Source organism: Zonotrichia leucophrys, chromosome 9 (assembly GCF_028769735.1).
Source record: "Zonotrichia leucophrys gambelii isolate GWCS_2022_RI chromosome 9, RI_Zleu_2.0, whole genome shotgun sequence".
In the NCBI taxonomy this organism is placed as follows: domain Eukaryota; kingdom Metazoa; phylum Chordata; class Aves; order Passeriformes; family Passerellidae; genus Zonotrichia; species Zonotrichia leucophrys.
In genome coordinates, this window is record NC_088179.1 from 6,541,319 (window position 1) to 6,568,035 (window position 26,717).

Sequence of the window (26,717 nt, forward strand, 5' to 3'; positions counted from 1 at the left end):
CAGTGTGCTCTGCCATCCACACAGCCCAGCACAGCGTGACAGAGGTTGGATAGGGGTACAGCAGGAGCCCGGGGATGGACAGATATTTAAGCATGGCAATGCTAGAGTGCCAAGTACCGGAATGAAACAACAGCCTATGCCCTGATCTCCCTCTGAGAGATCCTGTCACCTGGGCTGAACTTTCCTAAACAGCAAGACTGACTTTTAAAACCACAGATTTGGCCTTTTGGCTACAAAAAACCAAGGTTAAACAGGTTTCCTGTGGTTGGGTCTGTCCCTGTCAGGTGGAGGTACCGTTCACACACCTATCACAGCATTTCTGCTGGAGTTTCAACACATATTGTGCTAAAACCAAGAAGCCCAGAACAAAGCACATCTCGCACTAGAAGAATACCACACTTCCAAATGACTGAAATATTGAAAAATACCTGTATAACTGACACTCTTCCTACCTTCACTCCCAGTGCTCATTACATGCATGGTGGTACAATCTATCTTTTCAAGTCCTTGCACTCTTCTCCCCAGAAGAGCTCTACTCATGCCAGGTCCCAAGGCAGATCTGCTCCAGAGACGAACCAGCTCCTGCCTGTCATTACAGCCTCAGCTTTACAACAGGTAAAGGCAACTGTGTAGCCTCCCTAATCTACTACTGTCCTGTGGACTGTGGTCTAGCCCTGACACACTGATAAAGTGCTCTGTAAAAACCAAATTTTCTGTTTTGGTTGTTCACGTACATAAAAAGATTGCTTGGAAGCTGAATATGATCCTTACAGTTTGTGGAGCAGACAGACCTGAGAAGCTTCTCTATAGCATTCAAGAAAAGAACTGACAACTTTATACTCAGCACTGGAATTTAATGGTATACATCTGAGATATATATATTAGTGTGTGTATATATATATATATATATATAACTATATATACCATCTGGTATATATAACTGAGATCTGATCAGATACCCCTAAATATTGATGTAGTAATTCCCTCAGTGGAGCTGAAACAGATCAGCAGTAGGTATTTAGAGACTGTACACAATGCATATGTACAGAAAAGAATCAAAATGGTGGGGCAGTCTTTGGATATTTTTCAGTTTTAAAGTGTTTTGCTTTGTAGCTTTCATCGACCTTTAACATATTTTGTATGTAAAATAACAGCTGAAAGTGACCTGCATTTTGAAGGGATGTAAGAGGGCAGAGCCAGACCTGAGTGCTGGAGCAGGAGCACAGTGCACAGGAGAGGTGATGCCAATGTGTCCCACCTGTGTACGTGCACATCACACCTGCCTAGGTGCTGCCCCAGCCTCTGCAGCAGGTGTGCTCTGAGCACACTCAGAGGTGCTGTGCCTGCAGCAGCCCCTTTGGACAGGACCCTTTGGAGGCTGTCTGCAAAGTGCAGACAGTGAACAAAAGTGTCCAGCCTGTGCTTATACCTTGATCTTGAATTCTAGTTTCTTCTGGATGCTGATCATCTGCTCTGTTCGGCTCATCTTCCGGACACCTTCATTACATGCTTTCACCACCTGGGAAGAGAGAGCACAAGGTTTGTCTCTGCTGGCCTTAAGCAGGTAAGTGATGATGGACAGCATGAAAAGGCCTGACCACAATCAGGTAAGTGCCCTGCTGTAACAGGAATCGACAAAGCCAAGTTATTTTTATCAACATGGTAGGTGCATGTAAAAGAGAAGGGGAAAAAAAAAAACCCAAAACCTGAGCAACCAAAAAGCTCCCAAACATCCAGAAGGTGTTACAGGTGGAAACTGACTGTCAGAGGACATATTAGGTGGCTACATTCAGTTACTGAACCAGACAGTACAAAAGAGTGCTTCTGGTTGCACAGCAAAATGAACAGCTTGTTTTCCAGAATCTGACACATCATATATCTCATTTTCCCTGTTCCCAACACTTGGAATGAGGTACATTTGCAGTATCATCTTCAAGGAGAGAATGAAGCCAAACATCTTTTTTTCAAGAATGCAGAGGCTGTAGTTCTGCCAAGCAGCACTAGATGCCAGGGCTATGAAATGTCCTAGGGAAAGAGACATTCATTATACAGAGCCCAGCTGTGTTCTGAGTACAAACTTTTAACTGAAAAACCACAACCAACGTGCAAGCACTACGCTGTTACAGGGACCTTAACCTAGATGCCACTGCCTGTTTCATAAGGAGCAACTCTCTTGAGAACTGGCTAGGTAGAAAAATTACATTGGAGAACAAGCTCCACTTTGTGCTCTGTTTCTGCTACTTAAAATCTAACAGTATATCAGTAACTGAAACTGTGATCATCTCTTGCCTCTCAAATAGAAAGAGAGAAAACAAATGTACAGAAAAAGTAAGCATGAGATGGTCTCTGTTGTGTGCCTGTACCTAGCTGGACATTAGGTATCAGCTTAAACACTTACAGATAAGTGTTTAACTGTGCAAAAGAATTAGTAAACTGATCATGTGAGTCACTGATGACTGAATACAAACCCAGCATTTTTCCATCAGCGGCTATAGTCATCTGCATGCTGCAGGAACAGTCTTCCTCAGGCTACTGACTAATGGAAAAATAATTGGCTACCAGATGTGTCAAGAGGGATTCTGCAAATACTAACTCAGTGCAGAACATCCTTAATTTATAAAGTCCCTGTCTTTATCCCTAGTGATCTCCAAGCATACAGTTGCTATACTGGTTCAGGGCAAATCCAAGAGCCTGTTCTGTTCTAGTGCTTCAGTCAGAGACTGCAGGCCCATCCTCAGGCTGATGTTCTAGCACAGTTTTCAACTTCAAATACTTGTGTTGAACTGCAAGACTCAGGAGATGTTCCAAGCTTCTGATGGTGAAGGGTTCAAACACTGTCCCAGCACATGCAGCTGCCAGCTATGTCTAGACCATTCAGAAATGGAATTATCCTGTCAAACCATATCAGGAACATCCCAGATGGGAAACATCCCACTGCCTTCGTGGGGTTTTGTACCCATCAGTAACTAGCACAACTGAACACCACATCTACCTACCAGCTTCAGGGAAGAGGGCTAAAAGCTGGCTTGTGTACTTCATGAGGAAGCTGTTATTCTAGGTCAGAAGAAAAAGTGTGCTGTGTCGGAGGAGCCTGACACAGTTGTAATGTGCACACACCTCTCAGTCAGATCCATCACCTTCAGCTGTCTGAAAACCCTTTTGTGTTCCTGGAGACTCTAAAGGAAAACATTCTCTGCCCTTTCCTATGGCAGAAACACACGTCTGTTGTTAGCAAGGGATTGGCAGCCACTGACATCTATGTGCAAGTAGACTAGTCCATCCTTCAGACTTCAGGGGAAAAACCTCTTGAAACACAGTGACAGAATTCAAAGAAACTGCTCCCAGACAGAATGTAGTCTGCAGGGGATTTTTACAGGGGTTTGTGTGTGTGTGTGTGTGAAATGGAACATGGTGATTTAACCTTAATGGCCCTCCATTAACTAATTCAAACTTACTGTTTCCAGTTCTTTATGTGCATCCAGGGCAGTGGATTCCCTGTCAGATTTCTCCTCCACTTTCTTCAAAATATTCTGCAGGGGAGAAAAGGCTGTGTTAATGCTGTCCCAACGTGAGAGCACAGAAAGGTAAAGTTTGCTAGCCTACAAATTACTTCTGGCCATCAGCCTAATTACAGCAAAGGTGACACAGCACAATGACTCTCACCTCTTAGTTCCCCTTTCTCGTTAAAACCTCTTCCCATCTGACCTTGTATCTAAGAGAAATACAACAGGTAGGTTCTTATTTTATAAAAATAAATTAATAAATAACTAGACCTAGCACTAATAGACAGTGATATTGGTAATCCCAGTGGGATACGACCATTTGGGACTGAGCTGTTTCCTCATCCCTAGAAGCATATTCTCCAGCAGTGTTTAGATAAGGTGGCAAAGCACTGGCTGACTGGTCCAAGCCATCGTGGTGTAGCATCCCTGTGTCATCCAGCTGCTCTGCATGTGTGTGTCACCATCCTAACCATCAGGCAGCTGGATTAATGGACTGCTGCTACCCCTTCTGGCAAAGCTCCTCCTCAGCTCTCAGCCAGTAAAAGCTATCAGGCAAATTCAACACTAATTCAGGGATGGACTCTGAGGGACTGAAATCCTTTTCCCATAGTTGTGGTGAATGTCTGACTCTGTGGAAAGGCTTCAGCCAGTTCTAGGGTCACTGTGGCTGTATCTAAGCCCCATTCACAGCTGCTGGAAAGGAAATTTCCAGAAGTGATCCAGAAGTCCTTTGTTAGAGAGAGAAGAGCAAAACTCTACCTGCACCAGCAGCTTGAGTCGAGTGATTCTTTGAAATGGCAGAATCAGGAAGGAAGAAAAGGACAAGCCTTTGCACTTGGGATCCAGCTCCAGCTGTGAGATCACTTCCCGAAAGGCTGGTTTGTCCTGGCTGAGAGGAGAGATAGAGAAGCTGAGAACTTTGAGTGCTACCCTGCCTGGGACTCTGGCATATGGCTGGTGACCCAAAAGCAGCTTGGTCCCAGAGACAGCATCTGCCTGGTCTCTCCCAATAGGAGAGAAGAGGGAAGGAGGGGACTGAATGCCTTTGGGTGTATTTTAGTTTAAATCTAAAACTATAAATAGTGTTGGGGGAGGGAAAAAATAGACTTCTAATGTACAAGCCACAGCAGTGCTCACATGTGTTCATATCTAGCTCAGCAGCATACACTGCGTGTGTAGGTGTATGTGAATGGGGTATGTGTCCAAGTAAATGAGTCAGAGGCATAATTATATATTTTTACACAGTTGGAACTCTGTGATAAGGTGAAATTCACACAGTCATAAGAACAAGACAAGCCACAAAGTAGCTCAAGCTTGAATATTCCTTGCTGCTTAGCTAGAGGATGGAAATCATAATCTGGCCTGAGAAGGGCAGAGGCCATGGCTGGGCCTTCCCTGCTGATGTCTGCAGGACATGAGGGCAGAGCTGGGCCACAGACACAGCTGTGCAGAGCAGAGTGGTCCTGGCTGCCACAGGCAGACAAAGCTTCCTGGCAGCCATGGACTGAGTGAACCTGAGCAAGGCTTGTGCTGCTGGAGTCGTGGCTAGTTTTGGAAACAGCATGGATGCAAAGAGGTTGGTAAGTGTGCAAAACCTGTCTGTACTGGGTGTTCCTCACAACATGTGAAAGAAGCCATTGGCAGAGTCCCTCCTTGCTGCAGCAGGTACCTGTCTGGCAGGGTGACTCACGGCAGAATGGAACTGCATGTGTCTGAGGAACAGCCAAATGGGGGAAACTGTGACACACCTCAGGCTTTGAGTTCAGCCAAGTGTTGCAAAATTCCTGTGCTAGCTGGGAGCCTGGGGAAGGGAGTCAGTTCTTTTCAACATGCTTTATGTATTCCTGCAGACAAAAATGCTGCCCTCTGAATTCACATTTAGGAATATCTCATCTCCAACAGGTCCCTTTCAAGCTCAAGTAACCCAGCCTATTGCTGCTTTGCTTCTAAGTGTTTAGATAATGACTGTAGGCAAATTCTTTCTGCAGCTGTATTGCTCACCTCTGACTGAAGGAAACCCTGTGGTACCCTCTTTTTGGAGAGAACAGCAGGCCAAGCTCAATAAAGGCCCCTTAAAATATTTTTCCCTCAAAAGTTAGAGAGCAGAGAAATGAAAGGACTAAACATTGTTACTCTTGCCTGAACCAGCAGATGCTATAGAAGAAAATACAGTGCAGCATGTGCAATAGGCTGTCCTGAAAGAATCCAGGACATTGTAACTAGAGAAAAATTGATTCTTCTCCTCTCAAAGACAAGCTTGTAGGGCACTCGTTGTTTTGAGCTTGTATCAGAGAATTCCTACTGGACCAAAAGACTGGCTACACTTGAAAAATACTACAAAAATATGTTGGATTATATCCTCAGGCCTAGATCTGTGTATAACAGTAGAATGTGAAGAAAATAGCTTTTTAAATTTTTTTTTCTTCTTTTAAGAAAATCCTGTTGTTCTGAAAAAGAATAGTTATGAAATTGGGAAAAATCTAATGCCTTGCTGAGAAGGTTGGGAAAAGCAGTGGCTGTTGTTCTCAGCAGAGATCTGTATTATGTTCTTGGCCTTCCATCTCTTGCCTCTACTTGCAGGTTAAAAATACGTGCATTACACAAGCATGTACATGGCCCTGCACGCACCATAAATATTTCCTGCAGTTGAGAAATGCTGGCTTTGAATTTACTTGCCATGTTACCTGCATCAACTAATCCTTACTATAAAGCCTTTAATTGTGTTTTCTTTTTACAGATGCAGTGAGAAATCATGAAGAGGGAAACCCCATTTCTGTGCTATCTAGCCCTTTCTCATAAATACCAAAATTACAGCTAAATCTGTAGCTTGTACAATTTTACAAAATGGTGCAGCAACAAGTGCTAGAACTCACAGGAGCTGCTTGTAGGTTCTCTCCTGGTAGGTCTGGTTGGAGACATAGGTGATGTACACAGAGAAGTGATTAACTGTGTGCTGGTAGACAATATCACACACGTCCGAGATCACAATGTTCTCCTCCACTCGCTGCTCGAGGTCCAACAGGAAGCTAAATGAGAAAGTCAGCACCCCTATTAATTGTGACCTATCTGTCCCAGGCAATCCCAGGAGAAGTCAGCTCCTCCATCCCTCTCCAAGTGCAGTTACCTAAAGCTGCTGCTTTCAGTGCACTCAGCAGCCAACTTACCGCTCGCTGACAGCCATGACATCCAGCACGTTGGAGAACAGGATGTGTGCCTCAGACTGGTGTAAGATCTTTTTCAGACGCTCATTCTCCATGAAGTGAGACACCAGCAGATTCAGACTCTTGTAATATGATGCTTCTGAAGTAACCAGCTCAAACATGGCCTGGGGGAGAATCCCAAAGAAGGAAGTCAGCAGGTACCTTCTACAGAGCATTACACTGGGCAATAATGAGAACATCTGTGCTGCACAGCCATGGACCTTGCACCCACCCTGCAGGCCCAGGCTGCAGGGAGAGGTCAGCCCACAATGCATTTGCCACGTTTTGTGAGGAGACAGTGAGTTAGTCAGGGAAGTCTTCCTCCCACAACCATCAGCCCTGACCTAGAGGAAACACAGCTGTTACTGTCCAAGTGAGACTCCCTGGTCAGCCCTGGCCATACATTTTTCTGCCCCAATTCACAACAGAATAGGACAAGATACAGTAGTGCCTAACTACTATCAGAAATCATAAATAATCTCCAAATTTCAGCCTTTGCTTATCCTGGTAGAAGAGAAAACCCTGGAGCAAAGCCTGGTTTCCTCAGGCCAAGGATGTGGTCTGTGGAAGCAGAACGGCAAATTGATGGTTTCATTCAGAGATAAAAATCACTTTAATGAGATGTAGATATAAAGTCTTCTACCTATTGCAAGTGCTGCAGGGACATTCCACTATTACCACTCAGAGATCCCTTACCCTCTGGGGGAGTGTATGTTGTCTCTGTTCAGAGGTAGATACAAAAGGTGTTTATTTACACAACTACTGTATCCATTAGTTGAAGTAAGATTAACTGAAGACTTTCACAGAGGTTCAACACAATGCTGTTAAATCCTTCAGGCATCTCTTGATGAAGGGGTGCCTTGGGTTCCTTGTCCTGGTGCCCATGGCCCACGCTGCCATTACTAGGAGAGGCAGTTGGTAGTTCAGTGAAAGTTTTGCTCCCTTGAATCTAAAGCTGCTTCAATGCTCCCTTTGTTCCCATAGCTCCTCTGTTGCACTCTGAGGGGGGGCTGGCCAGGCAGAGCGGTGTCAGAGCTCAGGGACTGCTTCTCAGTGGCTGCTGGGGCACAGCTAAAGTTGAGGAGGTCATATGAAGCCACAGGTACATGCAGTGGTTTTTGTGATGTGTACATAGAGAAATATACTCTGAATTAGCTGGGGGTCTGTCTTGTGGCTTGCTTGTTGTCTCTTTTTTATCTTTAAAGAAATTATTTGGATTTTTTCACTGATCAGTTTTTGGCCTTTTCCTGGAAATATCACTGTGGATCACATAAGAACTCGAGGTAGAGACCTGGGTTGTGTCCCTGACACTGTGCTGCACTCCAAGGTCTGGGTGAATGGGTTCAGAAGGAGGGCTGTTACTCAACCCAGAGAAGCTAAAACAGCAGTCAGTTGAAGTGACATTTCAGCCCTTTGCAGGGTTGGCAGCCTAGGAAATGTTCCCGGTGGGCACCCAAGTCCAACAAGTGGTTTTCTGCACCAGAGGAGGAGATTGTGCCTGCACAGCCCCCAGTAGGGAGACAGAGCAAAGGGTGTCTATAAAGATGAACTTAGTGACCATGGAACAGACAGTGTTTAAGAAATAAGAGAACACTGGATTTTTTTCAAGGCCAGATTCCTTATGAAAAAAGTGCAGGACTATCAGCTCATCTTTTCCCAGAAGCTTTACCCAGGCACTGGGTGAACCTGTGAGAGAACCTCTCTCTTTCTGCCTGACTGGCTTAGTCCTAAATGTAACTTTTACAGCTTTACCTGTACCTTTTTATTTGATAAACGAGAGAGGTGGAAATAGGCAAAGATATACAGGATGTGTTAGGATAGCTTGTCCCTTCCAGGTATTCTGGAGATTGACACCTCCAATCATTTTGCATTGCAGCTTTTCAGAGACTCCAAGTCAGGATTTTTTCTGCCAAGTCTGACTGCAGAATCTGTGTTTGCTGTTTGCTGTAGTGGAGGGCGCCACACCTGCAAGGGCAGGTCCAGAATGCAGGCTATACTAAAGAAATAATGAAATCCATAGCGATAATATCTGTCTTGTTTGTTCCAATGGGGACAATAAAAAAAATCACTTTCCATGATACTTTTCAAGCATCCACTCCTCTTCCAGTCAAGTTTCTTGTTTTGATGCTTGAAAATCCTTTTTTAATCTTGCATTGATAAGCTGCTCAGTAATTTCCATCATTGCCACTAATGAATACCAGATTTCTCTTCCTGTTCTAGCCTTTCACCTGAAGATTATTTCAGATAACCAACTTTTTCTCTGACTGTTTAAGCCCTGCTCTGTCACAGCTCTGGTGGTGTTCCCTTCCTCAGCTATGAAAGCAGGGTGTTCAACTTTCTTTCTCCCTATGATCAAAATAATGCTTTTGCTCCACCTTTCCTGGCTGAAGACATGCAAGCTTTTCTAGTCCCTGTGTTTACTACAGCTTTGAAGATAAAATGGGTCAGAAAATACAGTTTTGTCCTTAAGATATTTATTCCAAAATTTCTGCTGTCCTGTACTTCAGGAAAACTTCTCCAATTCTCCTTTATGAAGCTGAACATTTTACATTTACTAAATTAAGCCCTCATGTACAGTTCACTCTCACAGTTCACAGCCAACATGAATAGAGTTCCAGAACTGCAGGAGCAAGCAGTGCTTGCTTACAGCAAGGCTGAATTCAACATAATCTCTTCAATACCTTCAGTGATTTCTCTAGCCCTCCTTGTTTTCTGACCTTGATCCTCCTCACAAAGCAACTTTTCCACTCTATCTGTCCAATGTTCAGCCAATTTCACAGCTTTCTGGCTTGGAGCAATTTTATAATCTCTTAGTGTGCTAATCCCAGGACAAGCAGGAAGAAAATTTCAGGTCTGATAAACTAACAGTGGAGAAGGCACAGCACTTCTTTATGACAGCACTGTTCCATTCTCCAACTGCTTTATTTCTCTGGTTATTTTAACAGAAAGAAGAAAATTGACCACACTTAATATGGAGGTTTAGCAGCACCAAGATTTTTTTCCCAAAACCACATACAGGTAACAAATGTAACTTAACAGAAATGACAAGTTTTGAAATCTATAATGCAAGCTTTTTAGCAAAATATTTCTCCATAAAAATTCTTCATTTTGAAGCAAAAGTAAAACTAAAAGCCTGTAATTTTTCAGATGCCAGATTGTGTTTGTCATGCTGGCACTTGGAAGTACCGTGTTTTGCCAGGTAAACAGAGCAAATCCAAATAACCAGTGCAGAAGAAGAACATGGAGAAAAAAACAAATTATTTCATTCACCTTCAGCCCTAACCCTGATACACTAACAGCCTGTGCTTGCTAGCCCAAACTACTGTATGTAAACACCAGTCTGCTCCACTAAGGGTGTGAATAACACTGCCCTTGGAGTGCACAAGATGAACTTTCCAGTGTCACAGTCAAGTTCCAGCCCTAGCCAGGACTGGCACTGTGTGCACAAGGTGCTCCTCAGCGTGGATTATGGAAGTCTGACTGAACTTAGGAGGGACTGCTTACACCCCGAGATATTCCTCAGCACTTAGGGTACAGTCCCATGAGCCAGGGCTAAGCAGATTCACTGCCACACCCATCCCACCATCTCATCCGAGGCAATCCTGGTGCAGGAGTACAGCTGGAGATGTGGGATAGAGCCTTGTACCACAACGCAAACCACACATTACAGGGTTTGCCCTCTCCACTGCTGGCTATAAATGCAGTGCTATGCAGTGACAAAGAACACTCACACTCCCCATGATACCCAAAATAGCAACCAGTTGTAAATTGTGGGGCAACTGATGTTGTCATCACTTGTGACAGCTACCCCCACCTACTCCTTTCAGTCCTGTAAGTCACAGCACATGGCTCTAAAATAGTGATGTCACTGCATTGTATAGCTAAATGCAAATATACCTGTCATTAATTTTTACTGTTTGCAACAGACTCCAAGTAGCAACAATTAAATATAAGGATGTATATCAATCTCTATCTCTTCTATTTCTACTATGTCAGATATTCAAAGCCTTACAGTTAATGGTTGAATTCTTCTAAGAATTCTGGTGGAAAGGTATGGGTCCTGATAGTTAATTCGGAAAAGGATTAATGTGCACTGGAACCGATGGCTCTTTTGTAAAAACCTCCTAATATCTCTCTTCTTTTGTAAGTTGCTCCTAACACTGAATCAGAAAAGGGAAAAGAAGTTCCTTTTGCTACAGAATCATCCAGCAGCAGTAGCATACAGAAAATGTCTGCAGTTTCACAATAAACAATGAGTGGTACATTAACCAGTGCAACTCAGAAAGTACTCAACAGGGCAAGGCTTGTCTGCGACTGCTGTGAAGCTTTTAGTTTTTAAACCTTGATCATTTGGCCTAATTAAATTTCCATTTTTTAAGCAGCAACACGATTAAGAAATATTCTTAATACTCCTTCATTACCTCCTGCAGTTTGATCTCATCTGGTTGGAGGATGCTGAGGACACCACTGTTCTGGACCTCAGGAAGATCCTGCCATAAGTTGAACCTGGAGTTGGAATTTCTCAGCAAATTGATTTGTGGTGGAGCTTTGTTTTCAGTTGTACTTGTGGACTCTGCTTCAGATGGGGTTTCCTCACTGGGTGAAGTCTCCTCAGGGTCTGTCTGTGAATCTTGCAATCGCCTGGTTTCAATCTCCTCGCGCGTAGATTTATCTCGGTATTCCTGGTACAAGAGCCCTAGGAAGGAACACAGCAGGTCTGAGAGGCTGCGACTGAACGAGATTGTGGGAAAGGACAATTGCTTTGCTTTAGTTCACCTCAGCAGAGGTGAGAGATGTCCCTTCCATGCAGAGTGAAAACCCTGTTATGGTATTCTTGCTTCAGCCAGAAGTGGAAGCTATAAATGGAAGGGCATTTCTAAATCTAAAATGTAAAAATCTGCTCTCACAAAACATTTAGTAACACACTCAGATGAATCCATCATCACTCAGAAGACATAAAAGAACTGACTTGTCAGGCTTTTAAATGTCTTTTAAACCTTGATTTTCTCTGTTATATTACTATGTTACAAGTTATATAGGTTGATGTTAAGGTGTGTGTCTGGAAAAGTCATACTGCACACATTGAAATGACTTTAAAAGGAGCAATTTAATGGCCACAAAAATCCTTAATGAGGAAACACTGAGCTGCTGTTACTGGCATTGGACAGGTGAAGCTTTGGGACAACGAGCTACAGTTACTACAACTAGCTACAGGTTTGCTTTGGTATGGACTTCATGGTTAGCCTTGGACATGTTGCTTAATATCCTGCTGTTTTCCTTCTTAGTTTCTATGATGCCTGAAGATGCAAAACTAATATCTAAAAGGTACCTTATTTGCTACAGGACTAAGGAACAGGCTCTGAGTTCACACTATGGGGCAGCACATCAATGACACCAGGTGTCTTCCCAAGTTTCAATTACTAACTTTGGGAGAAGATGAAATTGCACTGGATTTGCCTCCGCTCTGGTATCGACTGACAGCATGGAAAAGGTAGGAATCCTGAAGTTCAATCTTTAGAACATCCTTTGTCTCTCTGAGGGCTTTCAAACTGTCCCATTTTTCTTTCTGAACCATCTGTAGGACCCAGAATTTTAATTGCTTGAATATAAAATGTAATTTAGAAGACATGTAAAGGCAGGAGAGCATGAGCACACTGAGTCACTTTCCTCCCTTAATGAAATTGAAGAAGCACAATTTATATTATCTCCCTTGGTTTATACTTGAATAGCAGTGTAACATGAATGAATAAAGAGAAAATCCTTTGATGTTAAAAAAACCACGCTAAATAATTAATTTTGTCTGAATCATTAGGGGTTAAAATTTATCTGGTCACATGTATTCATGATATTTGATCTGACATTCTGTGTGCAATAAGGTGAGAGACAATGAGATTGAAAGTTTGTCTTAAGTAGGCAGAAATGTAGATGTTGCCACCTGTATAATCTCTGGACCAGTTTCAATGAGGTTCTGTACCAGTCAGTGCTAAAACTATACAGGAAATATGCTGGGGAAAGGTCCAGGAATAAGCACAGGATTACTGCAGTCTGCGAGTGTGTCCTGTTATCTGTTCTTCCTGGAAAGATGTTCAACACCAGATTAAAATAGCAGTAAGGGTAGCTGTGCCTAGGAAACCACAGAGTCTTCTGTTAGCTTCCTACACAGTGCTGAGCAGAGGAGACTTCCCCTGAAGTTTTGCATGCTGCTGCCACTTATGTAATTTCTCTCTGCGTCAACTAGGTTTATCTGGCTTTCCTAAGCATTTCAGGCTGTTTTTCACCATCAGGGAGGGTGCTGAGGCTGTAGCAGGGTGGAAGTGCTCCTTCAGTACGTAGCAGAGAGACTGCTAAATTGGAGCTGCTTTTGGTGGCACTGATCCGTATGGCCAGCCTGTGCTCGAGGGCTCTGGGTTCTTTTTGCCCCATAGAGAGCAGGACAAGCTGGGAAGCAACATCCTGCAGCAGCGTGGGCAGTGCTTGACTCAAGGGAAAACACGCTGGGAAACTGAAGCATAATCTATTTTACTCAAATTGGAGATAATTATACTTGCAGTGTTTGACTGCAGGTTTACAGCCATGTTGTGCTGCTGGCTCTGCCTTGCAAGTCAGAGGATGCTTTGTGTAAGGGGGATTTAGGGTCCCTCATGCAAATCTGAAGAGCAGCCCTTTTTAAAAGATCCTCAAGACTATTTGTCTCTTGCCTTTAAGGAAATAAGCCCCAGATAATGAAAGCTGGTTTTGTTTCCAGGTTCTCTGACTGACCAGGTAAGAGCTATGGAGCTGTCAGTGGCAGGCAAAGCAAATACAGGCATGGAAAGATCTGACTGATGGAAAGCATCCACCATCAGAATTCAATTGGAAATGACAGCAAGAGAGACTGGTTGAAGCTCTACCAACTCTAAGAGAGCAATATGGGGAGAAAGCAGAAAGGTGGTACAGAAGAAAGATAAAAGACTGGTAGATGTGTAGGCAGAAGGACAGGAAGAAATAAGGACGTTGTGCTAGCAAGGATAAAAGATATCCCTGCTGTCTTGGTCCTAAGGGTCTACTCATATGTTGCAAAGAGGTTACAATGGGTAGAAAAACTATGTAGATAAGAGGGAGAGAATCTATGCCAAGGCCTTGTCCAGATGGAACAAGAGATGATCACAGAACAGGAGGGGTAACAGATGCAAGGTCAAGGTACAAGGTTTTGACATGTTGAAAGGAGACAATACATGTAGGAACTTACAGAATGTGTATAAAAAAAGCGAGATCAATAGCTGAATGTGACTCATGATATAATTATTTAGTAAATGTTTACATTTAGTAAGGGAGCAAGCACAAAATGTCAGAGACCTGCATATGCTCCCTCCATTACTTAATGTCCCAGCTGTCCCTACTGTGACCTGGCTAACGGTTAACCCTGTGGTCAGAGCATGAGTTTGGTGTTATCTGTTGGCTTAAGTGTTTAAGACTGATCTTCATAAGGCATGTTTACATAATTTTTATAGTACGTAACAGACATTTCCTTTTTTGTTTATTCCATTTAATTTTGCTGTCACAGTCTCCCTTCCCAGCTCTCTTAAAAGCTGGGAAGGGAATTGAAAAACTAGTTACTAATTGTGGAAATCCTTGCCTTAGAGAGTTAGCAGCGCTCTTAAAGTAAACGTTATTGCATTGAAAGCTATGTAAAATCCCAGGATGCACAGAGAGGTTTTCTCTGAAATTCTCTGCTCCAGTTTCAGGCAAAGAGTCCACTAATGTCTCAGGAGGGAGGGGAGGAATGAGTGAGCTCCAGCGATTTGATGTTACATCTCTGGTGGGGTAAAGATAACACCTCAGATTGTCAAAACCCAGTCTCCTCCATAAAGGTGCAACAGACTTGCAGTTACACTGATGTGTGCAGAGTTTTGCACAGCTTCCCTCTGATACACAGCACATAAAAATATATATGAAAATAGCAACTGGGTTGCTCTGAACTCCTGCTGGTTTTAGTATTTTTATCTCACCTCTGAGGTGCACAGTCCCAGTAAACTGACAGTGTTTTGACACAGCTCCCTTGGTAGGTTAGTATCTACACAGCCAAAACCAGGTAACAGATCTGGCAACACTCACACAAATTGTTCACCACTTTCCTCCAGGAGGCCCCAAACTCAGCTGGTTTGTCTGACAGATGCTGGCAGGCTGCTGGTTTCACACCAGCCTCCTTCTCCAGCATTGTGCCAGAGGCATCAGGTGTACCAAGAATCAGCCTTGCATGCCACAGCCTGACACCAAACAGCAGAGACAGCCTAAGAAGCCTTCTCATTTCTGCCAGGGAGGCTTGCCATGCTGCTTGTGAGTTATATGTTCCATTTTCCCATGCTAAGTGCTGCATTCCTGCCCTCTAGATTCAAGTATGTTGATTCTATTTCCTGAAACTGAGCAGGAGTGTTTAAAAACAAAGCTTCTATATTCCCACCATAAAACCTAACTCAGGATGGGATTTAGCTTTGCTGTTGATGAAATTCCTCTGAGGAACAATTCTGATGTGGGAAAGCAAGAAACAAGCTGTGGAGGTTCTCTCCCCATCCCACAAAAGATAAAGATAAAAAAGAAAAGAAAATACCATAAGAGCTAATGCTTAACAGTCCTCTTCTCCATAGTCACCCAGATAACCTCAACTTTGCCTTTTTAGAGACCACAAAGGACAAAATAACTTATTCTTGTGTCCAAAGTGCTATGCCAGTGGCTGTTACACTGAATAGATGCAGAACCTGGTGCATGCAACTAATGTCCAACGGGATGGGTGAAAAAAATACTTTAGTCTTATGCCTTCTGGAGTGCAAAATCATATTTTAGTAGAAAGCTTGGGGTAGCCTTAATGATTAATTGTTTCGTAACGACAAGAATAATCATTATTTATGAACAAGGTTAGGCTGTTCTGCGATAGCATTAATCCACTGCCGGGCAATGTGCAAACCCGATGCCCCCAAAGACCTCAAAAAGCCACGGTAAGGACGGTGAGAGGGTTCCCAGCAAGGACAGGGAGTTGGGGACCTGCAGCACAAGCCCTTACCCCGCCCTTAACTCCCCCCATCTGTGCACGGCTTGTCTTTAGCTCTGGGTTTGGGGGTTCAGGGGGCCGGCAGGTGCAGCCCGGCTGGGCTGAGGGCACCTCTAGGGGCTGCTGTGCAGCCGTCGGTGCGGGGAGCGGGAGAAGCGGCGAAGTTGTGTGAGGCCGCAGCGGCGGCCGGACATCCCGCGGTGGGCTCGGCTCCTTACCGATGTGCTCGATGAGGTTCCTCCAGGAGTCGGCTGTCATGGGGTGTGCGGGCGGTGCCGCACCCGTGCCGGCGGCAGGGGTCTCCTCAGCGGCGGGGGGCGGCCTGCGGAGAGGCAGAGGCGCCCTCAGAACAGCGGCGGGACAGCGGCGGGACAGCGGCCCGTACGCGCGCCCGCGTCCCCCGCCCTCAGCACCCCCCTCACCTGGTGAGCTGTCCCGGCGAGCCGTCCTGGTCGAAGGCGCAGGCGGCGCTGAGGGCCGCGGCCAGTAGCTCCATGGCCGGTGGCGGCAGGCGGCTGCCCAGCAGCTCCGGCGGCAGCGGCGGCGGCGGTGCGGGGCTGGGGGAGCCCGGGCGGTTGCCACGGTAACGGGGGTAGGAAGGCAGCAGCCTGCACGGGAGGGAGAGGGGACTTGCAGCCGCCCCCGGGGCGCCCCCGCAGCCCGGCCCCCCTGTGAGCCCCCAAGCCTCCTCAGAGCCTCTCTGGTCTCCTCAGAGTCTCTCCTCAGACACCCACTTCTCCCAAAGCGTCCCCATGGCTCTCCCCTAAAATCTCTAGACAGCCTCCTCAAATCCCCTCAGAGCCTCCCCTCAGACCTTCTGTCAGGCATCCCCAGGGGCTCTCCATCAAAATCCTCTCAGAGCCTCCCCTCAGATTCTCCTCAAAGCCTCTCCACAGATTTTCCCCACAGAGACCCCCTCAAGATCCCCTCAGATCTTCCCGCGATCTTCCACCAGCCCCTCAGAGCTCCCCTAGCTCCTTGCAGCCTCTCTCCTCGTTCCCAGATTTCCTCCGAGGCTCCACGGAGTTCTGCCAAATGCCGGCGGATCTCCCTCAGCCTTCCCCAAATCCCTCTCGAAACCCCTCAAAGCCCGGCAGTTCTCAGCCCCTGTTCCTCGGAGATCTCAGAGCTCCCGCCTGACCCCTGAGTTCCCCCAGAGCTTCTCAGAGCCCCCCCCTGCAGACCCTTTCAACGCCACCAAAATATTTTCTGAGCCCCCGCAGACCCCTCAGGTGTCGCGTCGTTCCCCTCCTCCCCAAGCTGCCTTCTCAGAGCCCCCCACCCCGGTCCCGGTACTCCTGCCCGCAGAGACCTCCAGAGCCCGGGTTCCCCTCCAGCGCAGGTCCCTCCTCCGCCGGGAGGCTGGCTCCCTCCTCCCCGAGGGCCCCGCCAAAAGGCAGCAATCCCTGCCCCAGAGGGCCCCCACCTTCACAGGCTCCCCTACCTCCATCCCCCCTCAGCTCCTGCAGAGGGGATTCTTCCCTCGATGTAGGGAAGCCCTTTCCTCCGTTCGCTCCCTCCCTCCCCAGCAAGGCACCCTCCCCCAGCGAGCACCCACACACCCCGTCCCACTTCATGCCACAGCCCCTCTCCTCCATGCACGGCCACCCCACACCGGGAGGGGGTCCTGCCCCGGCACTGACCTCCCGTCCCTCAGCCCCGGGGCGCAGCGCTGCCCCCCATCCCCTGCACCTCTCTGCTTATGTGTGGATGGCGCCGGCTTTGAGGGAGGAAAGGGGGTGGCAGAGGGGGGTTCTCCTGAACTGCTTCCAGATCTGGTGCATATGGTGCATTTCTTCTCCAGGAGTGAAACCCTGAGATGGAGGAATGTAACTGGGAAACTCAGCCTAATCCCTCCTGCCGGGAAGCGCACTCTTGATTACCCCACAGGATTGGCTGCTATTCGCCTCTCCTTCTCCGGCAGGGCTTCGCACCCGCACGGTCATTTCCCTCATCTCCCATTCCTTAGCGTCGCTACTTCCATAAGGATATATTTCCTCGTTTAGGAAGTAAGTATCTCAGTACTCAGTAATCTATATCTGTCTTCGTTCAGGTAATTGTTTTTCTGCCTCAGGGATAAACTCTCTTGAGCTCCAGAGTACGGTTACATCAGTCCAAGTGGTTGTGGACAGGCTGGGTGCAGCTCTTCACCACATGTTAGTAACCCTCAGCAAAAAAAAAAAGTCATCTGCACCACGTTGCAACTGAGGAGTTAACAGAGGAAAAATGCTCTGCTATTCCTTGTGCTTGCTCTCTCCCTGTTGCGTAAATTACCATGATTTTTTTCTGTATGTGATAAAGTAATTTATGCAACAACATAGAGTCCTTGTGTTAGTCTGTATGTGTAAAATGGCTTCCTTTTTATCATTTTTATATTGGTTTTGCTAAATGATATGTCAGTATAGCTTTTAATCAGCACGTGACAATACGTCCAGAGAAACTCCTTCAGCTTATGTGAACTAGATCTAGATCTGGCACACAGGAGAGCTCAGTTGTTAAGTCATTAAGAAGCAGAATGGGAAAGGAAAACAGCTGGAAATGTCATTGAGGGCTCAGAGAGGGCTGCAAGTGTGGTCTTTGTGCAGTCCCTGACCAGGAGGTCAGAAGGAAAGGAACTGAAAGGAAATACCAGGGTGAGGGTGAGAGCTGGAGCCTGTGCTGTACTTACAGAGGAGGATGAGAGCCTGAGAGCTGTGGCTGACATTGTCACTGGATAGATGGTCAGTATGCATTATCAGCCATTAAACACTGGACATTACAGGGTTGGGGCAGCCAGGTGAGTGTGGGGGTGGCCAAAACCTTGTGGAAGGGATAAAGCAGCAGCAACTATCTGAAGCTCATTTTTTGGTGTCTTGCTGCCAGGGCAAGAATATTGTCAAGGGTTTTAGAGAGTGGGTAGGCTTTTAAAAAACTTATTTCTTAGAAAAAGGGAGCCTCTTCATTACCCTGAAATCTGGAAAATCAGATATGCTGTTTACTGTTTTCTCAAGGGAAGGACAAGAGCAGTGAGGAGTTCTCTTTAGTATGCAAAGTGAAATCAGTGTATAAGCTCTTAACTGACACTACTAGAATGAACATATATCTAAATATAACTTTTGGATGTATTAACTAAAAAAAAACCAAAACAAATCTTTCAGAAGTATGATTTAAGAGTTTAACAGATTCCTAACCCCTCACATTGCTTCACTGTCAAGGGTTAAATCTGTTTGAAATTAAAATTTCTTAGAAAAATGTCTGGGTCATGCTATGAAAAATATTCAGAAATAGAAAGCATCTTCTTTTGATCCCGTAACTGGTAATTTGATCCTGCCTGTCTTCCCTTTTCTTTCACTTTTTCCAGCATAATTTTACTTTTGGTCTGAGATGAAAACTTGAAAATATCACGGAAAGCAATAATGATAATAAACCCAGTGGAAGCTCTGAAGAGGTGAAACACCAGCTAGAAGTGAAATATCTCCTGTAGCCATGGCAGGCCCAGCTTGTGTTTCTGTGTCTCAGAGAGCTGTTACACTGCATTGCAATGACCAGTGAACTCTACTTTTCCTTCCTTTAGGACTGTTTCTTTTCTAATTGTTGTTTGATCTTTCAAATATGCTGTTCTTCCTTCCCTCCCAGTTTTATTCTTGTAACAGAGAATATCCATAAACAAAACAAGAAATACTGAGAAATACTTTTTCTCCCAACTGAGGTGACAGAGTGTTCCCAGTACTCATGGGACTGGAACAAAAAAATTATATTTAGCAAGAAGGAGATATTTCTGTCCTACAAAATTTGCTGGGATTTTCTAAGTCTTGCTTTTCTGTTTGGGGACAAAGCAGAAAGCTTTTAAAGTTTGACACAAAAACTAAAGGCAGGCAAACAAGTCAGAGTGGTCTGGTGACTGGCATTTTCACTCTGGGAGTGGAGGATCCAGGTCAGAGTCAGAGATGTATTATTCCCTTGCATCCCACATGTTACTGCCTGTTCCAGGGCAGGTCAGTGTCTTCTGCAGCTGCTCTGCTTTCTCTGGTCACTCAGAAAGGTTCTTGAACGTGCTAAATGCCCTATTCACCAGATACTACTTTGAGTCAGTTAATACTGAACTATTTCTGTGAAGAAGAATAGCTATAAGATGCTTCCCTATTTCCACAATTGTTAGGATTTTGCATGTAATTTAAGCTGATATAGCTGCTCAATTCTACTTGTTGTTTTTTTTTTTTTTTTCCACTCAACTCCCTGAGGCAAATATCTACCTCTGCTTTTATGCCTGCACTCACTCAAGCTTATCCCATTCACAGTAAGCAAGTCTGGGCAGCTGAACTCTTGGAAAATGATTCTTTTTTTTGGTGGAACTAGATCTATGTGTGCATTGTCTCACTGCAGAGTGAGCTCTAAGTGAGTGCCAACAGAGCAGAAGTGGCAGACGTGCAGATAGATGCCACGACCGTGGCAGTGCCACCTTGGATAATTTTTCACTGCTGTGAAATGGCAGCCTCAGGTCTGGAGAGGTTTCTACTCCACCTGATCTTAAACATGAGGTAGGAGTTTAGAGGAGGTGTACTTTTTTCTCTCTCTGTAACAAAAAGCAATTTGATCCAGAGCCTAAAGAGTTTTTCCCCAGTTGCCAAAATCAGCACGAACTCATGATGACAAACCAGTTTTCTCACTACAATCCCTTTAATTACTCCTAGAATTCCTGGTCTAGTTGTAGGAGGAAAGAAAGAATCTGACCACTAGAACAATATACCTTAAAGCCCCGTAATAATTCTCCTGCAGCACTGTGTGGTGCACTGTTGGTGACAGAAGTCATGCAATGCCCCAACAGACCCAATCCCAGTTTTTTCTCTGGAACTCTTAGGGTCTGCAAGCATAAAGGCACTGGAGATGATCCTTGGTGGCCATGCTCTATTGACATGGGGCATGACCATGGTTCAGCTCCCTGTGGACAAAGGGAAGGGGTTTGAGCTTGCATGTATTCTGCAAGGAAGGGTTTCTGTTGTTGCAGACTGTCTCCAGCTTTGCTGTACTGCTGCTAGAAAAGATTTGAAATACTGGCTGACCTGGTCCACGTTGTGTTAAAAATGTGATGATTGATGAGAGTTTATAATTAGTTTATTGCAATTATCTCATTTAAGTTACGCTTGAGGGATGAATTCCCAATCTTGGTTTGTATTTTCAGGCACTAGTAATTTTGAAAAATGAGTAATCATTTGAATTAAGATTTATTATGTGTATTTCAAATCAAAAGCAATCCTCAGAATAAAGCTGTGCAAAGAGCTTGTTTTCGAATGAAATTTAAATGCATTTTCTAAATGTTGTCTTATAGCAATTTTTAGAAATTATATCTCCTCTTCTAGAAACTAAAAAGAGAAGACGCAGCCCAGCAGATCTTATTCATGAAAAATTCCCCAAACTCTTCTAGTCAGTGGGAGTTTCACACCACGAAAGGCCACAAGATGAGGTAAGAAGCACTTTTAAAATCTGAGCTAACCAAATTATTGAGAAGTGTGAAGTTACTAATAGATTTGAATGTTATACCTAGTCAAGGACTTTTTCATACCTCAGTTTCATTCAGCTTCCCTCTGTTCATGTGTATATTTTAACAGTGATTTTGGTAATCAGTATGTCTTGGCACTATCTGTTCCTGATTTTTGACTTTTTAATGGTAGACAGGCAGAAATTCTCATCCCTAGTATTTTTAGATCCTAAAGCCTAGGAACATATCTGCTCTTCTGAGGCTCCTTAATCTTTCATCAAAACACCTTAGTTATATCTGCTGGCAGCCTTACCAATAACTAAAAATGTTCAGAAATTCCGTTCATGAGATTTTTATGTGCTTCTAACATTTAGATGTTCATAATCATCAGGGTTATCTTTTTACTTACTGACCATCTGCCAGAGACAACGGGTTTTTTAATATATTAAAAAAATTACCTATTTATTAGACTTAGGAAAATAATATTGGATCCCTGTTGTTCTCTCCTTCAAGAAACTTTGCTTTCTGTTGATATGCAAAATTGACATTTTGGGGTTGCAAGGATTTTATCTTCTCCACACTCATGAAAATCCATAGAATTATAGGCTCTTTTCCACTACCACAATGCACACAAATTTTAGACTTAGATTTTAGCACCTAAAATTCCTGAGCTCCTGCCCATGGAGAGAATGTGTGTTGTGCTGAGGGCTGAGAGAATTCCCAATATTGTAGCTGTAAAAGCTGCCTGGTCCAGATCTAGGCACTGTGAATAAAGGCCATGTCTGTGATCAGCATGATGAGAAATCCACTTGACTGAAAAACAGAAGGAGCAAGACTCAAGCATGGTGAGGAAGAGGTCTGCTTCTGGACCAGGGGATTGCTGTGAAGAAAGGAACTCACCCACAGCTGGATGCTTCAGGAAGAGGTGAATAGGAAGAGACTGTAAAATTTGGCACTGGAGCTAGGAGGAGGGACAGATTACTAAGATTGTATAAGGAGCCAAATGGTGAAGAGCCTGTGGACCAAAAGGACACTGAGATATGAGCCACAGGTGGGAAAGTGAGAAGAATGTGTCTGGCCAGTAGTAGGCTGAGGAAATTGTCTGGGGAATTACAAGTTGAAGCTGATAGAAAAGGGGTGAAACAAAGAGATTGATGGAGAACTTGGGGGTCAGGGCATGTCCAGATGAAGCAGATCAGATTGGGAGACCTGGAGAACAAAGCCTAGACCTTGCACAGTAATGAAAATATGAGTGGGCAGGAAAACCTGGCAAGCAGAGAATGGGTGGAATAGGTGGGCAGGCTGGGACTGGGATCTGCATTGGCTGTATGCTGGAAGGATGCTTTATTAGAATTGTGTATGTTATTGCTTGCTATTTTGTGTGATCCTGTGAAATATGACATTTTCACAGTAATGACATTTTAATACCTACAGTGGCTATTTTTACTGAAAATGTATTGGTTTTTAAAATACTTCTCCCTGCAAATAGACTTAGACTTTTCAGGATGCAGATTGCACAAAAAGAGGGATAGGAAAAAAATCTATTTCTTTATCTCTGAAAGAACAAAAATTTGTTGTAGAGCAACAAAATTTAAAGATTTGGTCAACAGGTGTTTGCACCAGCTATTCATGACTTCACCATTTGCAAATTGAACCACCATTGGCAGCAGAAAGAGGAGGTAACTTTAAGAAATGTATTTCATAAGTAGAAGAAAACTTGCTCAAATATGGTATAAGTCCTTTTGCAATCCAGGTCCTGGACTCTCCAGAGGCTTTTCCTGCTCTTCTGGTTAAATCAGGCTATAAGAGCAGTGCCCTCTGCTGCCCAGGACGGAGAGTGCTGGGCTGAGGGATGCTGACCCACACTCACATGAGCACCCTTCAGAGCGCTGTGCTATTCACAGAGTGCTGTGCTATTTCACTGCTTCTCTCTAATACACGTGTTTGCAGGAATTCAAACAAGCTAGATTCCCTCTTGCTGCTGGAGGTGACTATTTGTATTCATTGTTGTAGTACTTCCATTCTTTGAGCTCAGATCAAATGTGACCAAAGGGTTTTTAGATGGCCCTTGTTTACTTGAATTGGAGGTTTCATAAGCAGTGTAAAGAAATAGTTTGCTCTGCACTGGTAGACCAATGGCCTCCATGAGCTTTGCAAGGTGAAATTTCACACTGCCTTTCTCTTCCAATGTATCTTCTGTGGCAGCTTTCTATGATGTCTGCACAGCTGCTGCCACACTGGAGCTGGAAGGACTGATCCCAGTGAAAGAACAGCTTTTTATGAGTGCAGCTCCTCCCAGGGCTTTGGCTCTGGTTAGTCTGGGAAGCAGAATTTGTTCTAGAAGCTCAGCACTGATATGGTCAGGACAAGTCAGCCGAGTTGTTGGGAAGTGGCTTGTCATTGTAGGGGTTTGAACCTTTGTACAATGGGCAAGACTGAGAGGAAGCCATGGAATGTTGTGGAGAGCTCTACAGTGCTTAGGGGGAGCTGGAAATCATCTAAGAGAAAGGTCATGGGGAAAAAAGATCATTTGAGCATAGTTAGGCATAAAAACTCTCTTAGGAAGTATCTTATGGATGGCCCGTGGCCATCCAGAGTTTGGAGCACCAGCAATAATGTTTGAGGACATCTTGTGTTCAGACATCAATGTTGTGAGATCAGTGAATTACTCTGCTATTTCAGGGCTTTGAAAGACATGTAGATTCAAATCAAAATCCCATCTGAGTATAATGCAGATGACAATTCCTTTTCCTGAGCTCTTCACTATGTTCCCCAGCTGTGTTTACTTCCTACCCTGAGTTATGTGGCATGGCTATATGTGAAATGACATCCTTGCCTGTGAAGAATCCATTTGTGTCAGACCTGCTGATTATCTTCATGCAAGGAGAAGGGATTGTGACTGCCCAGCCCTAGAATTTATATGGCTGCTGTAGCATGCTTGTGAATGTGAAGAGATGCAGCACTGTGGGCCCACTTGCCCTCAGGACTGTGGTGATCCAATCCTGAGAATGTCATGGATCTTCCCAGGCCTGGTCAGAGGTGCCTGTACTGTCTCTTCTGCTAGCTTCTGCTTTCAGAAGAATGGTCAGCTGGCAGGCACCAGATTTATTCTTTTGGGGAGAAATTAAATGTATTTATCAAGACTAGCAATAATATTTTAAATGTATTATCTGCACAATGCCATTTTTTCCAAATAGAAGTGAGATACTATTGATTACTACAAATAATGCCATTTTTTTTAGCTCTTGCATGCTTTCCCATTGCAGATTTCTAGTGCTTCTCCTAAAAGTTACATCTGATCTTTTGGAGAAGGAAGGAGGACATGGGTTGAATTTGAGCTGGAACTTGGGTCTCATTCTCTGCTAAATCTCTGTGCTCAATTTCAAGAGATGCCATTCAGCAGGACTGCCTGCTTATAGCAGGTACATGACTTAGAACCTGTACTGACCTGACAGGTTCTGTGCACAGCAGCATCTTTGATACAACTAACTCCTAGCACAGGCTCATTGTTTCCAGCTCCAGGGAGAATCAGAAATTGCACATTTCAGAGCTGCCTAAGTGCCAGTGTCAGGATGTCAGACTGGCAGTGATGATTATGCTCCAAGGAAAGGATGACAGATAGGTTTGACATTGCAGCAGACTGTGGCTGTCTCATTTCATATGCTCAGTTTATGGCCAAGGGGCAATCAATTTTAGCCAAGGCAATTAATTTATTTAAATCCAACTTGACATTTGGCTAAAATGGTTGTGTTGGAGTCCTCTCCACAGGGAAAGGTGCCTGGGAAAGCACTCGGTACTACCCCAACACAGCTGGTCTCAGTAATTAGGACCAGACAGTGCAGCAGGATGCATGCACCCTTGGAGGACAAGTGCTTACTGCTTCCAGCTTGTTCTACAATAGAAGGAGGGGCTATCTCACAGTTGTGCACACAGGAGGTGAGTAGCTGGAGAATGAGTTTGGGAGAAAACCTCAGTTATATTTGAAAATGTAGGGATAGGTAGCTGCTCCTTTCTCTGCCTAGCTACAGTGGCAAGAGAGCAGGATTGAGGGCAGATTTATGGGATCTATGTAAATCTCTGAGTTATGGGACCAGGGTCTTCTGCTGGACCTTTGTTGTTGAGGGATTTAAGCCAAAAAGGACTACCTCATTGAAAGCCTCTGTTGCTTATCAGTTCTTTAATGTAAAAAGCAAACAAAAAGTCTGGATATTTTAGAAAAAAAAATTTTGTAGCTACTTCTTCAGCTATAAAATCCTGTTTTCCATGCAGGATTGTGTAACAGGCTTCAGAAAAGCTCTCTATGAAGGCCGAGAAAGGGATTACCCTGATGCTGGGGTGTTCCATAACGGAATGCTCACAGGCTCTCCTTATTCTCAAGAAACTGCTTAAGGCAGTCTGCCCAGTTTGCTAACACTTCTGGGTGATCCTGCATCACATTCCCCTTTTTTCCATTTTCCCACTGTCTTTTGTTCCCCCTCTTTCTTTCACTGTCTTCCCCAAACCCACATTGATAAGACCCTTTTACCACCATGCTAATACTCTGCTGTAGAAGTCATTAAGACTGAAAGCAGCACCACAAGTCAAGGTGAGAAGGCATGGATCAGAACTACAGCTTAGTCCAGCTGTCCTTCCCAAAAGAAGCATTCTCACTCTGACACCACTGAGGAGTTTTCAGGGAAGGCATGGGGAATACCCTGCATGGGAATCTCCTTACCTTTGGATCAATAATTCATCGAACGTTGTTGGATCAGAGTTTGCTGGAGATGGTGATCCCTTATGTGGTAAAACATTCAGAGGCTCTTTGATGGGCTCATAGTTTTTGAGTGAACCTGTGATATAAGAGAAAGCCAAGAGGGTGTTAAAACAGTAATTTTCCTAATTTACCTTTACTGTATGTAGTGGTTTGCTGACACCAAAGGCAACAGGAAAACCACAAGACACAAAGGTGGTTACATTTTATCTTTGATTTTCAAACAAGATCAGAGTGTCATCTGCTTGTAAAATGCAAATGCAGCTGAGAAAAGGTGAAGTTGGATTTAGGGTACCAGTTCTTATGTATGGGAGAAGCACTCTCACACTGCAGGCTGGGTCCCAACATGAGTGATTTTCAGTGCAGTTATTTCGGCAGAAAATGTTCAGCTGTGTGTGCCTGTGCATGCCAATATTGGGTTTGCCAAATCAAGGCTTCATTAGTGCTCTGCTTTACTGCATTTTCATTCTGAAGATGTTCAGTTTGCTACATAAATCAAGGTTAGATTTGGCGAGAGAGGAGCTTTACTTTTAATTATGTCTCCAATTTCCCTCAGATGAACCACTGATCCTTTCACAGGGAGTCAAAGTTGCATTAAGTCCAAGGCTTACTACTGCAATAGTTGGCAAGAGAGGATGCATCTCACTTTTCAAATGAAATCTCCCATTGTTTGAGGCTTGTTGATAAATGGCCTTGCTGCTTTTTATTAGAAATATTTTGGTCTAAGTCATAAATCTGTTTATCTTTCACACTGGTGACAGGACAGTCAGGTCAGTGCTCTGAC

At 44.5% G+C, this 26,717-nt stretch overlaps 2 protein-coding genes across 8 annotated transcripts in view; one reads left to right on the plus strand and one right to left on the minus strand.

Annotated features, from left to right (window-relative positions):
- NGEF (neuronal guanine nucleotide exchange factor) overlaps positions 1 to 26,717 on the minus strand; it is a 37,930-nt gene that overhangs the window by 8,367 nt on the left and 2,846 nt on the right. Inside the window, exons 2-10 of one of the 5 annotated variants that reach the window (XM_064721391.1) lie at positions 25,898 to 26,012; positions 16,151 to 16,336; positions 15,947 to 16,050; positions 11,125 to 11,399; positions 6,668 to 6,828; positions 6,377 to 6,529; positions 4,263 to 4,392; positions 3,456 to 3,530; positions 1,430 to 1,519 (exon numbers count right to left, since the gene is read on the minus strand). In XM_064721391.1, the coding sequence (XP_064577461.1) occupies positions 1,430 to 1,519; positions 3,456 to 3,530; positions 4,263 to 4,392; positions 6,377 to 6,529; positions 6,668 to 6,828; positions 11,125 to 11,399; positions 15,947 to 16,050; positions 16,151 to 16,336; positions 25,898 to 26,012 (1,289 nt within the window). Of the gene's footprint in view, positions 1 to 1,429; positions 1,520 to 3,455; positions 3,531 to 4,262; positions 4,393 to 6,376; positions 6,530 to 6,667; positions 6,829 to 11,124; positions 11,400 to 15,946; positions 16,051 to 16,150; positions 16,337 to 16,542; positions 16,572 to 17,040; positions 17,122 to 17,172; positions 17,225 to 17,371; positions 17,503 to 25,897; positions 26,013 to 26,717 lie in introns of those variants that run through there. The other 4 variants (XM_064721395.1, XM_064721394.1, XM_064721393.1 and 1 more) reach the window with 4 other exon arrangements.
- Positions 17,556 to 26,717, plus strand: part of NEU2 (neuraminidase 2) — a 35,685-nt gene continuing 26,523 nt past the window's right edge. For 2 of the 3 annotated variants that reach the window (XM_064721399.1, XM_064721406.1), the window contains exons 1-2: positions 17,556 to 17,737; positions 21,065 to 21,168. The gene's annotated coding sequence lies outside the window, so the exon portion shown is untranslated. Of the gene's footprint in view, positions 17,738 to 18,327; positions 18,449 to 21,064; positions 21,169 to 26,717 lie in introns of those variants that run through there. The other variant, XM_064721400.1, reaches the window with a different exon arrangement.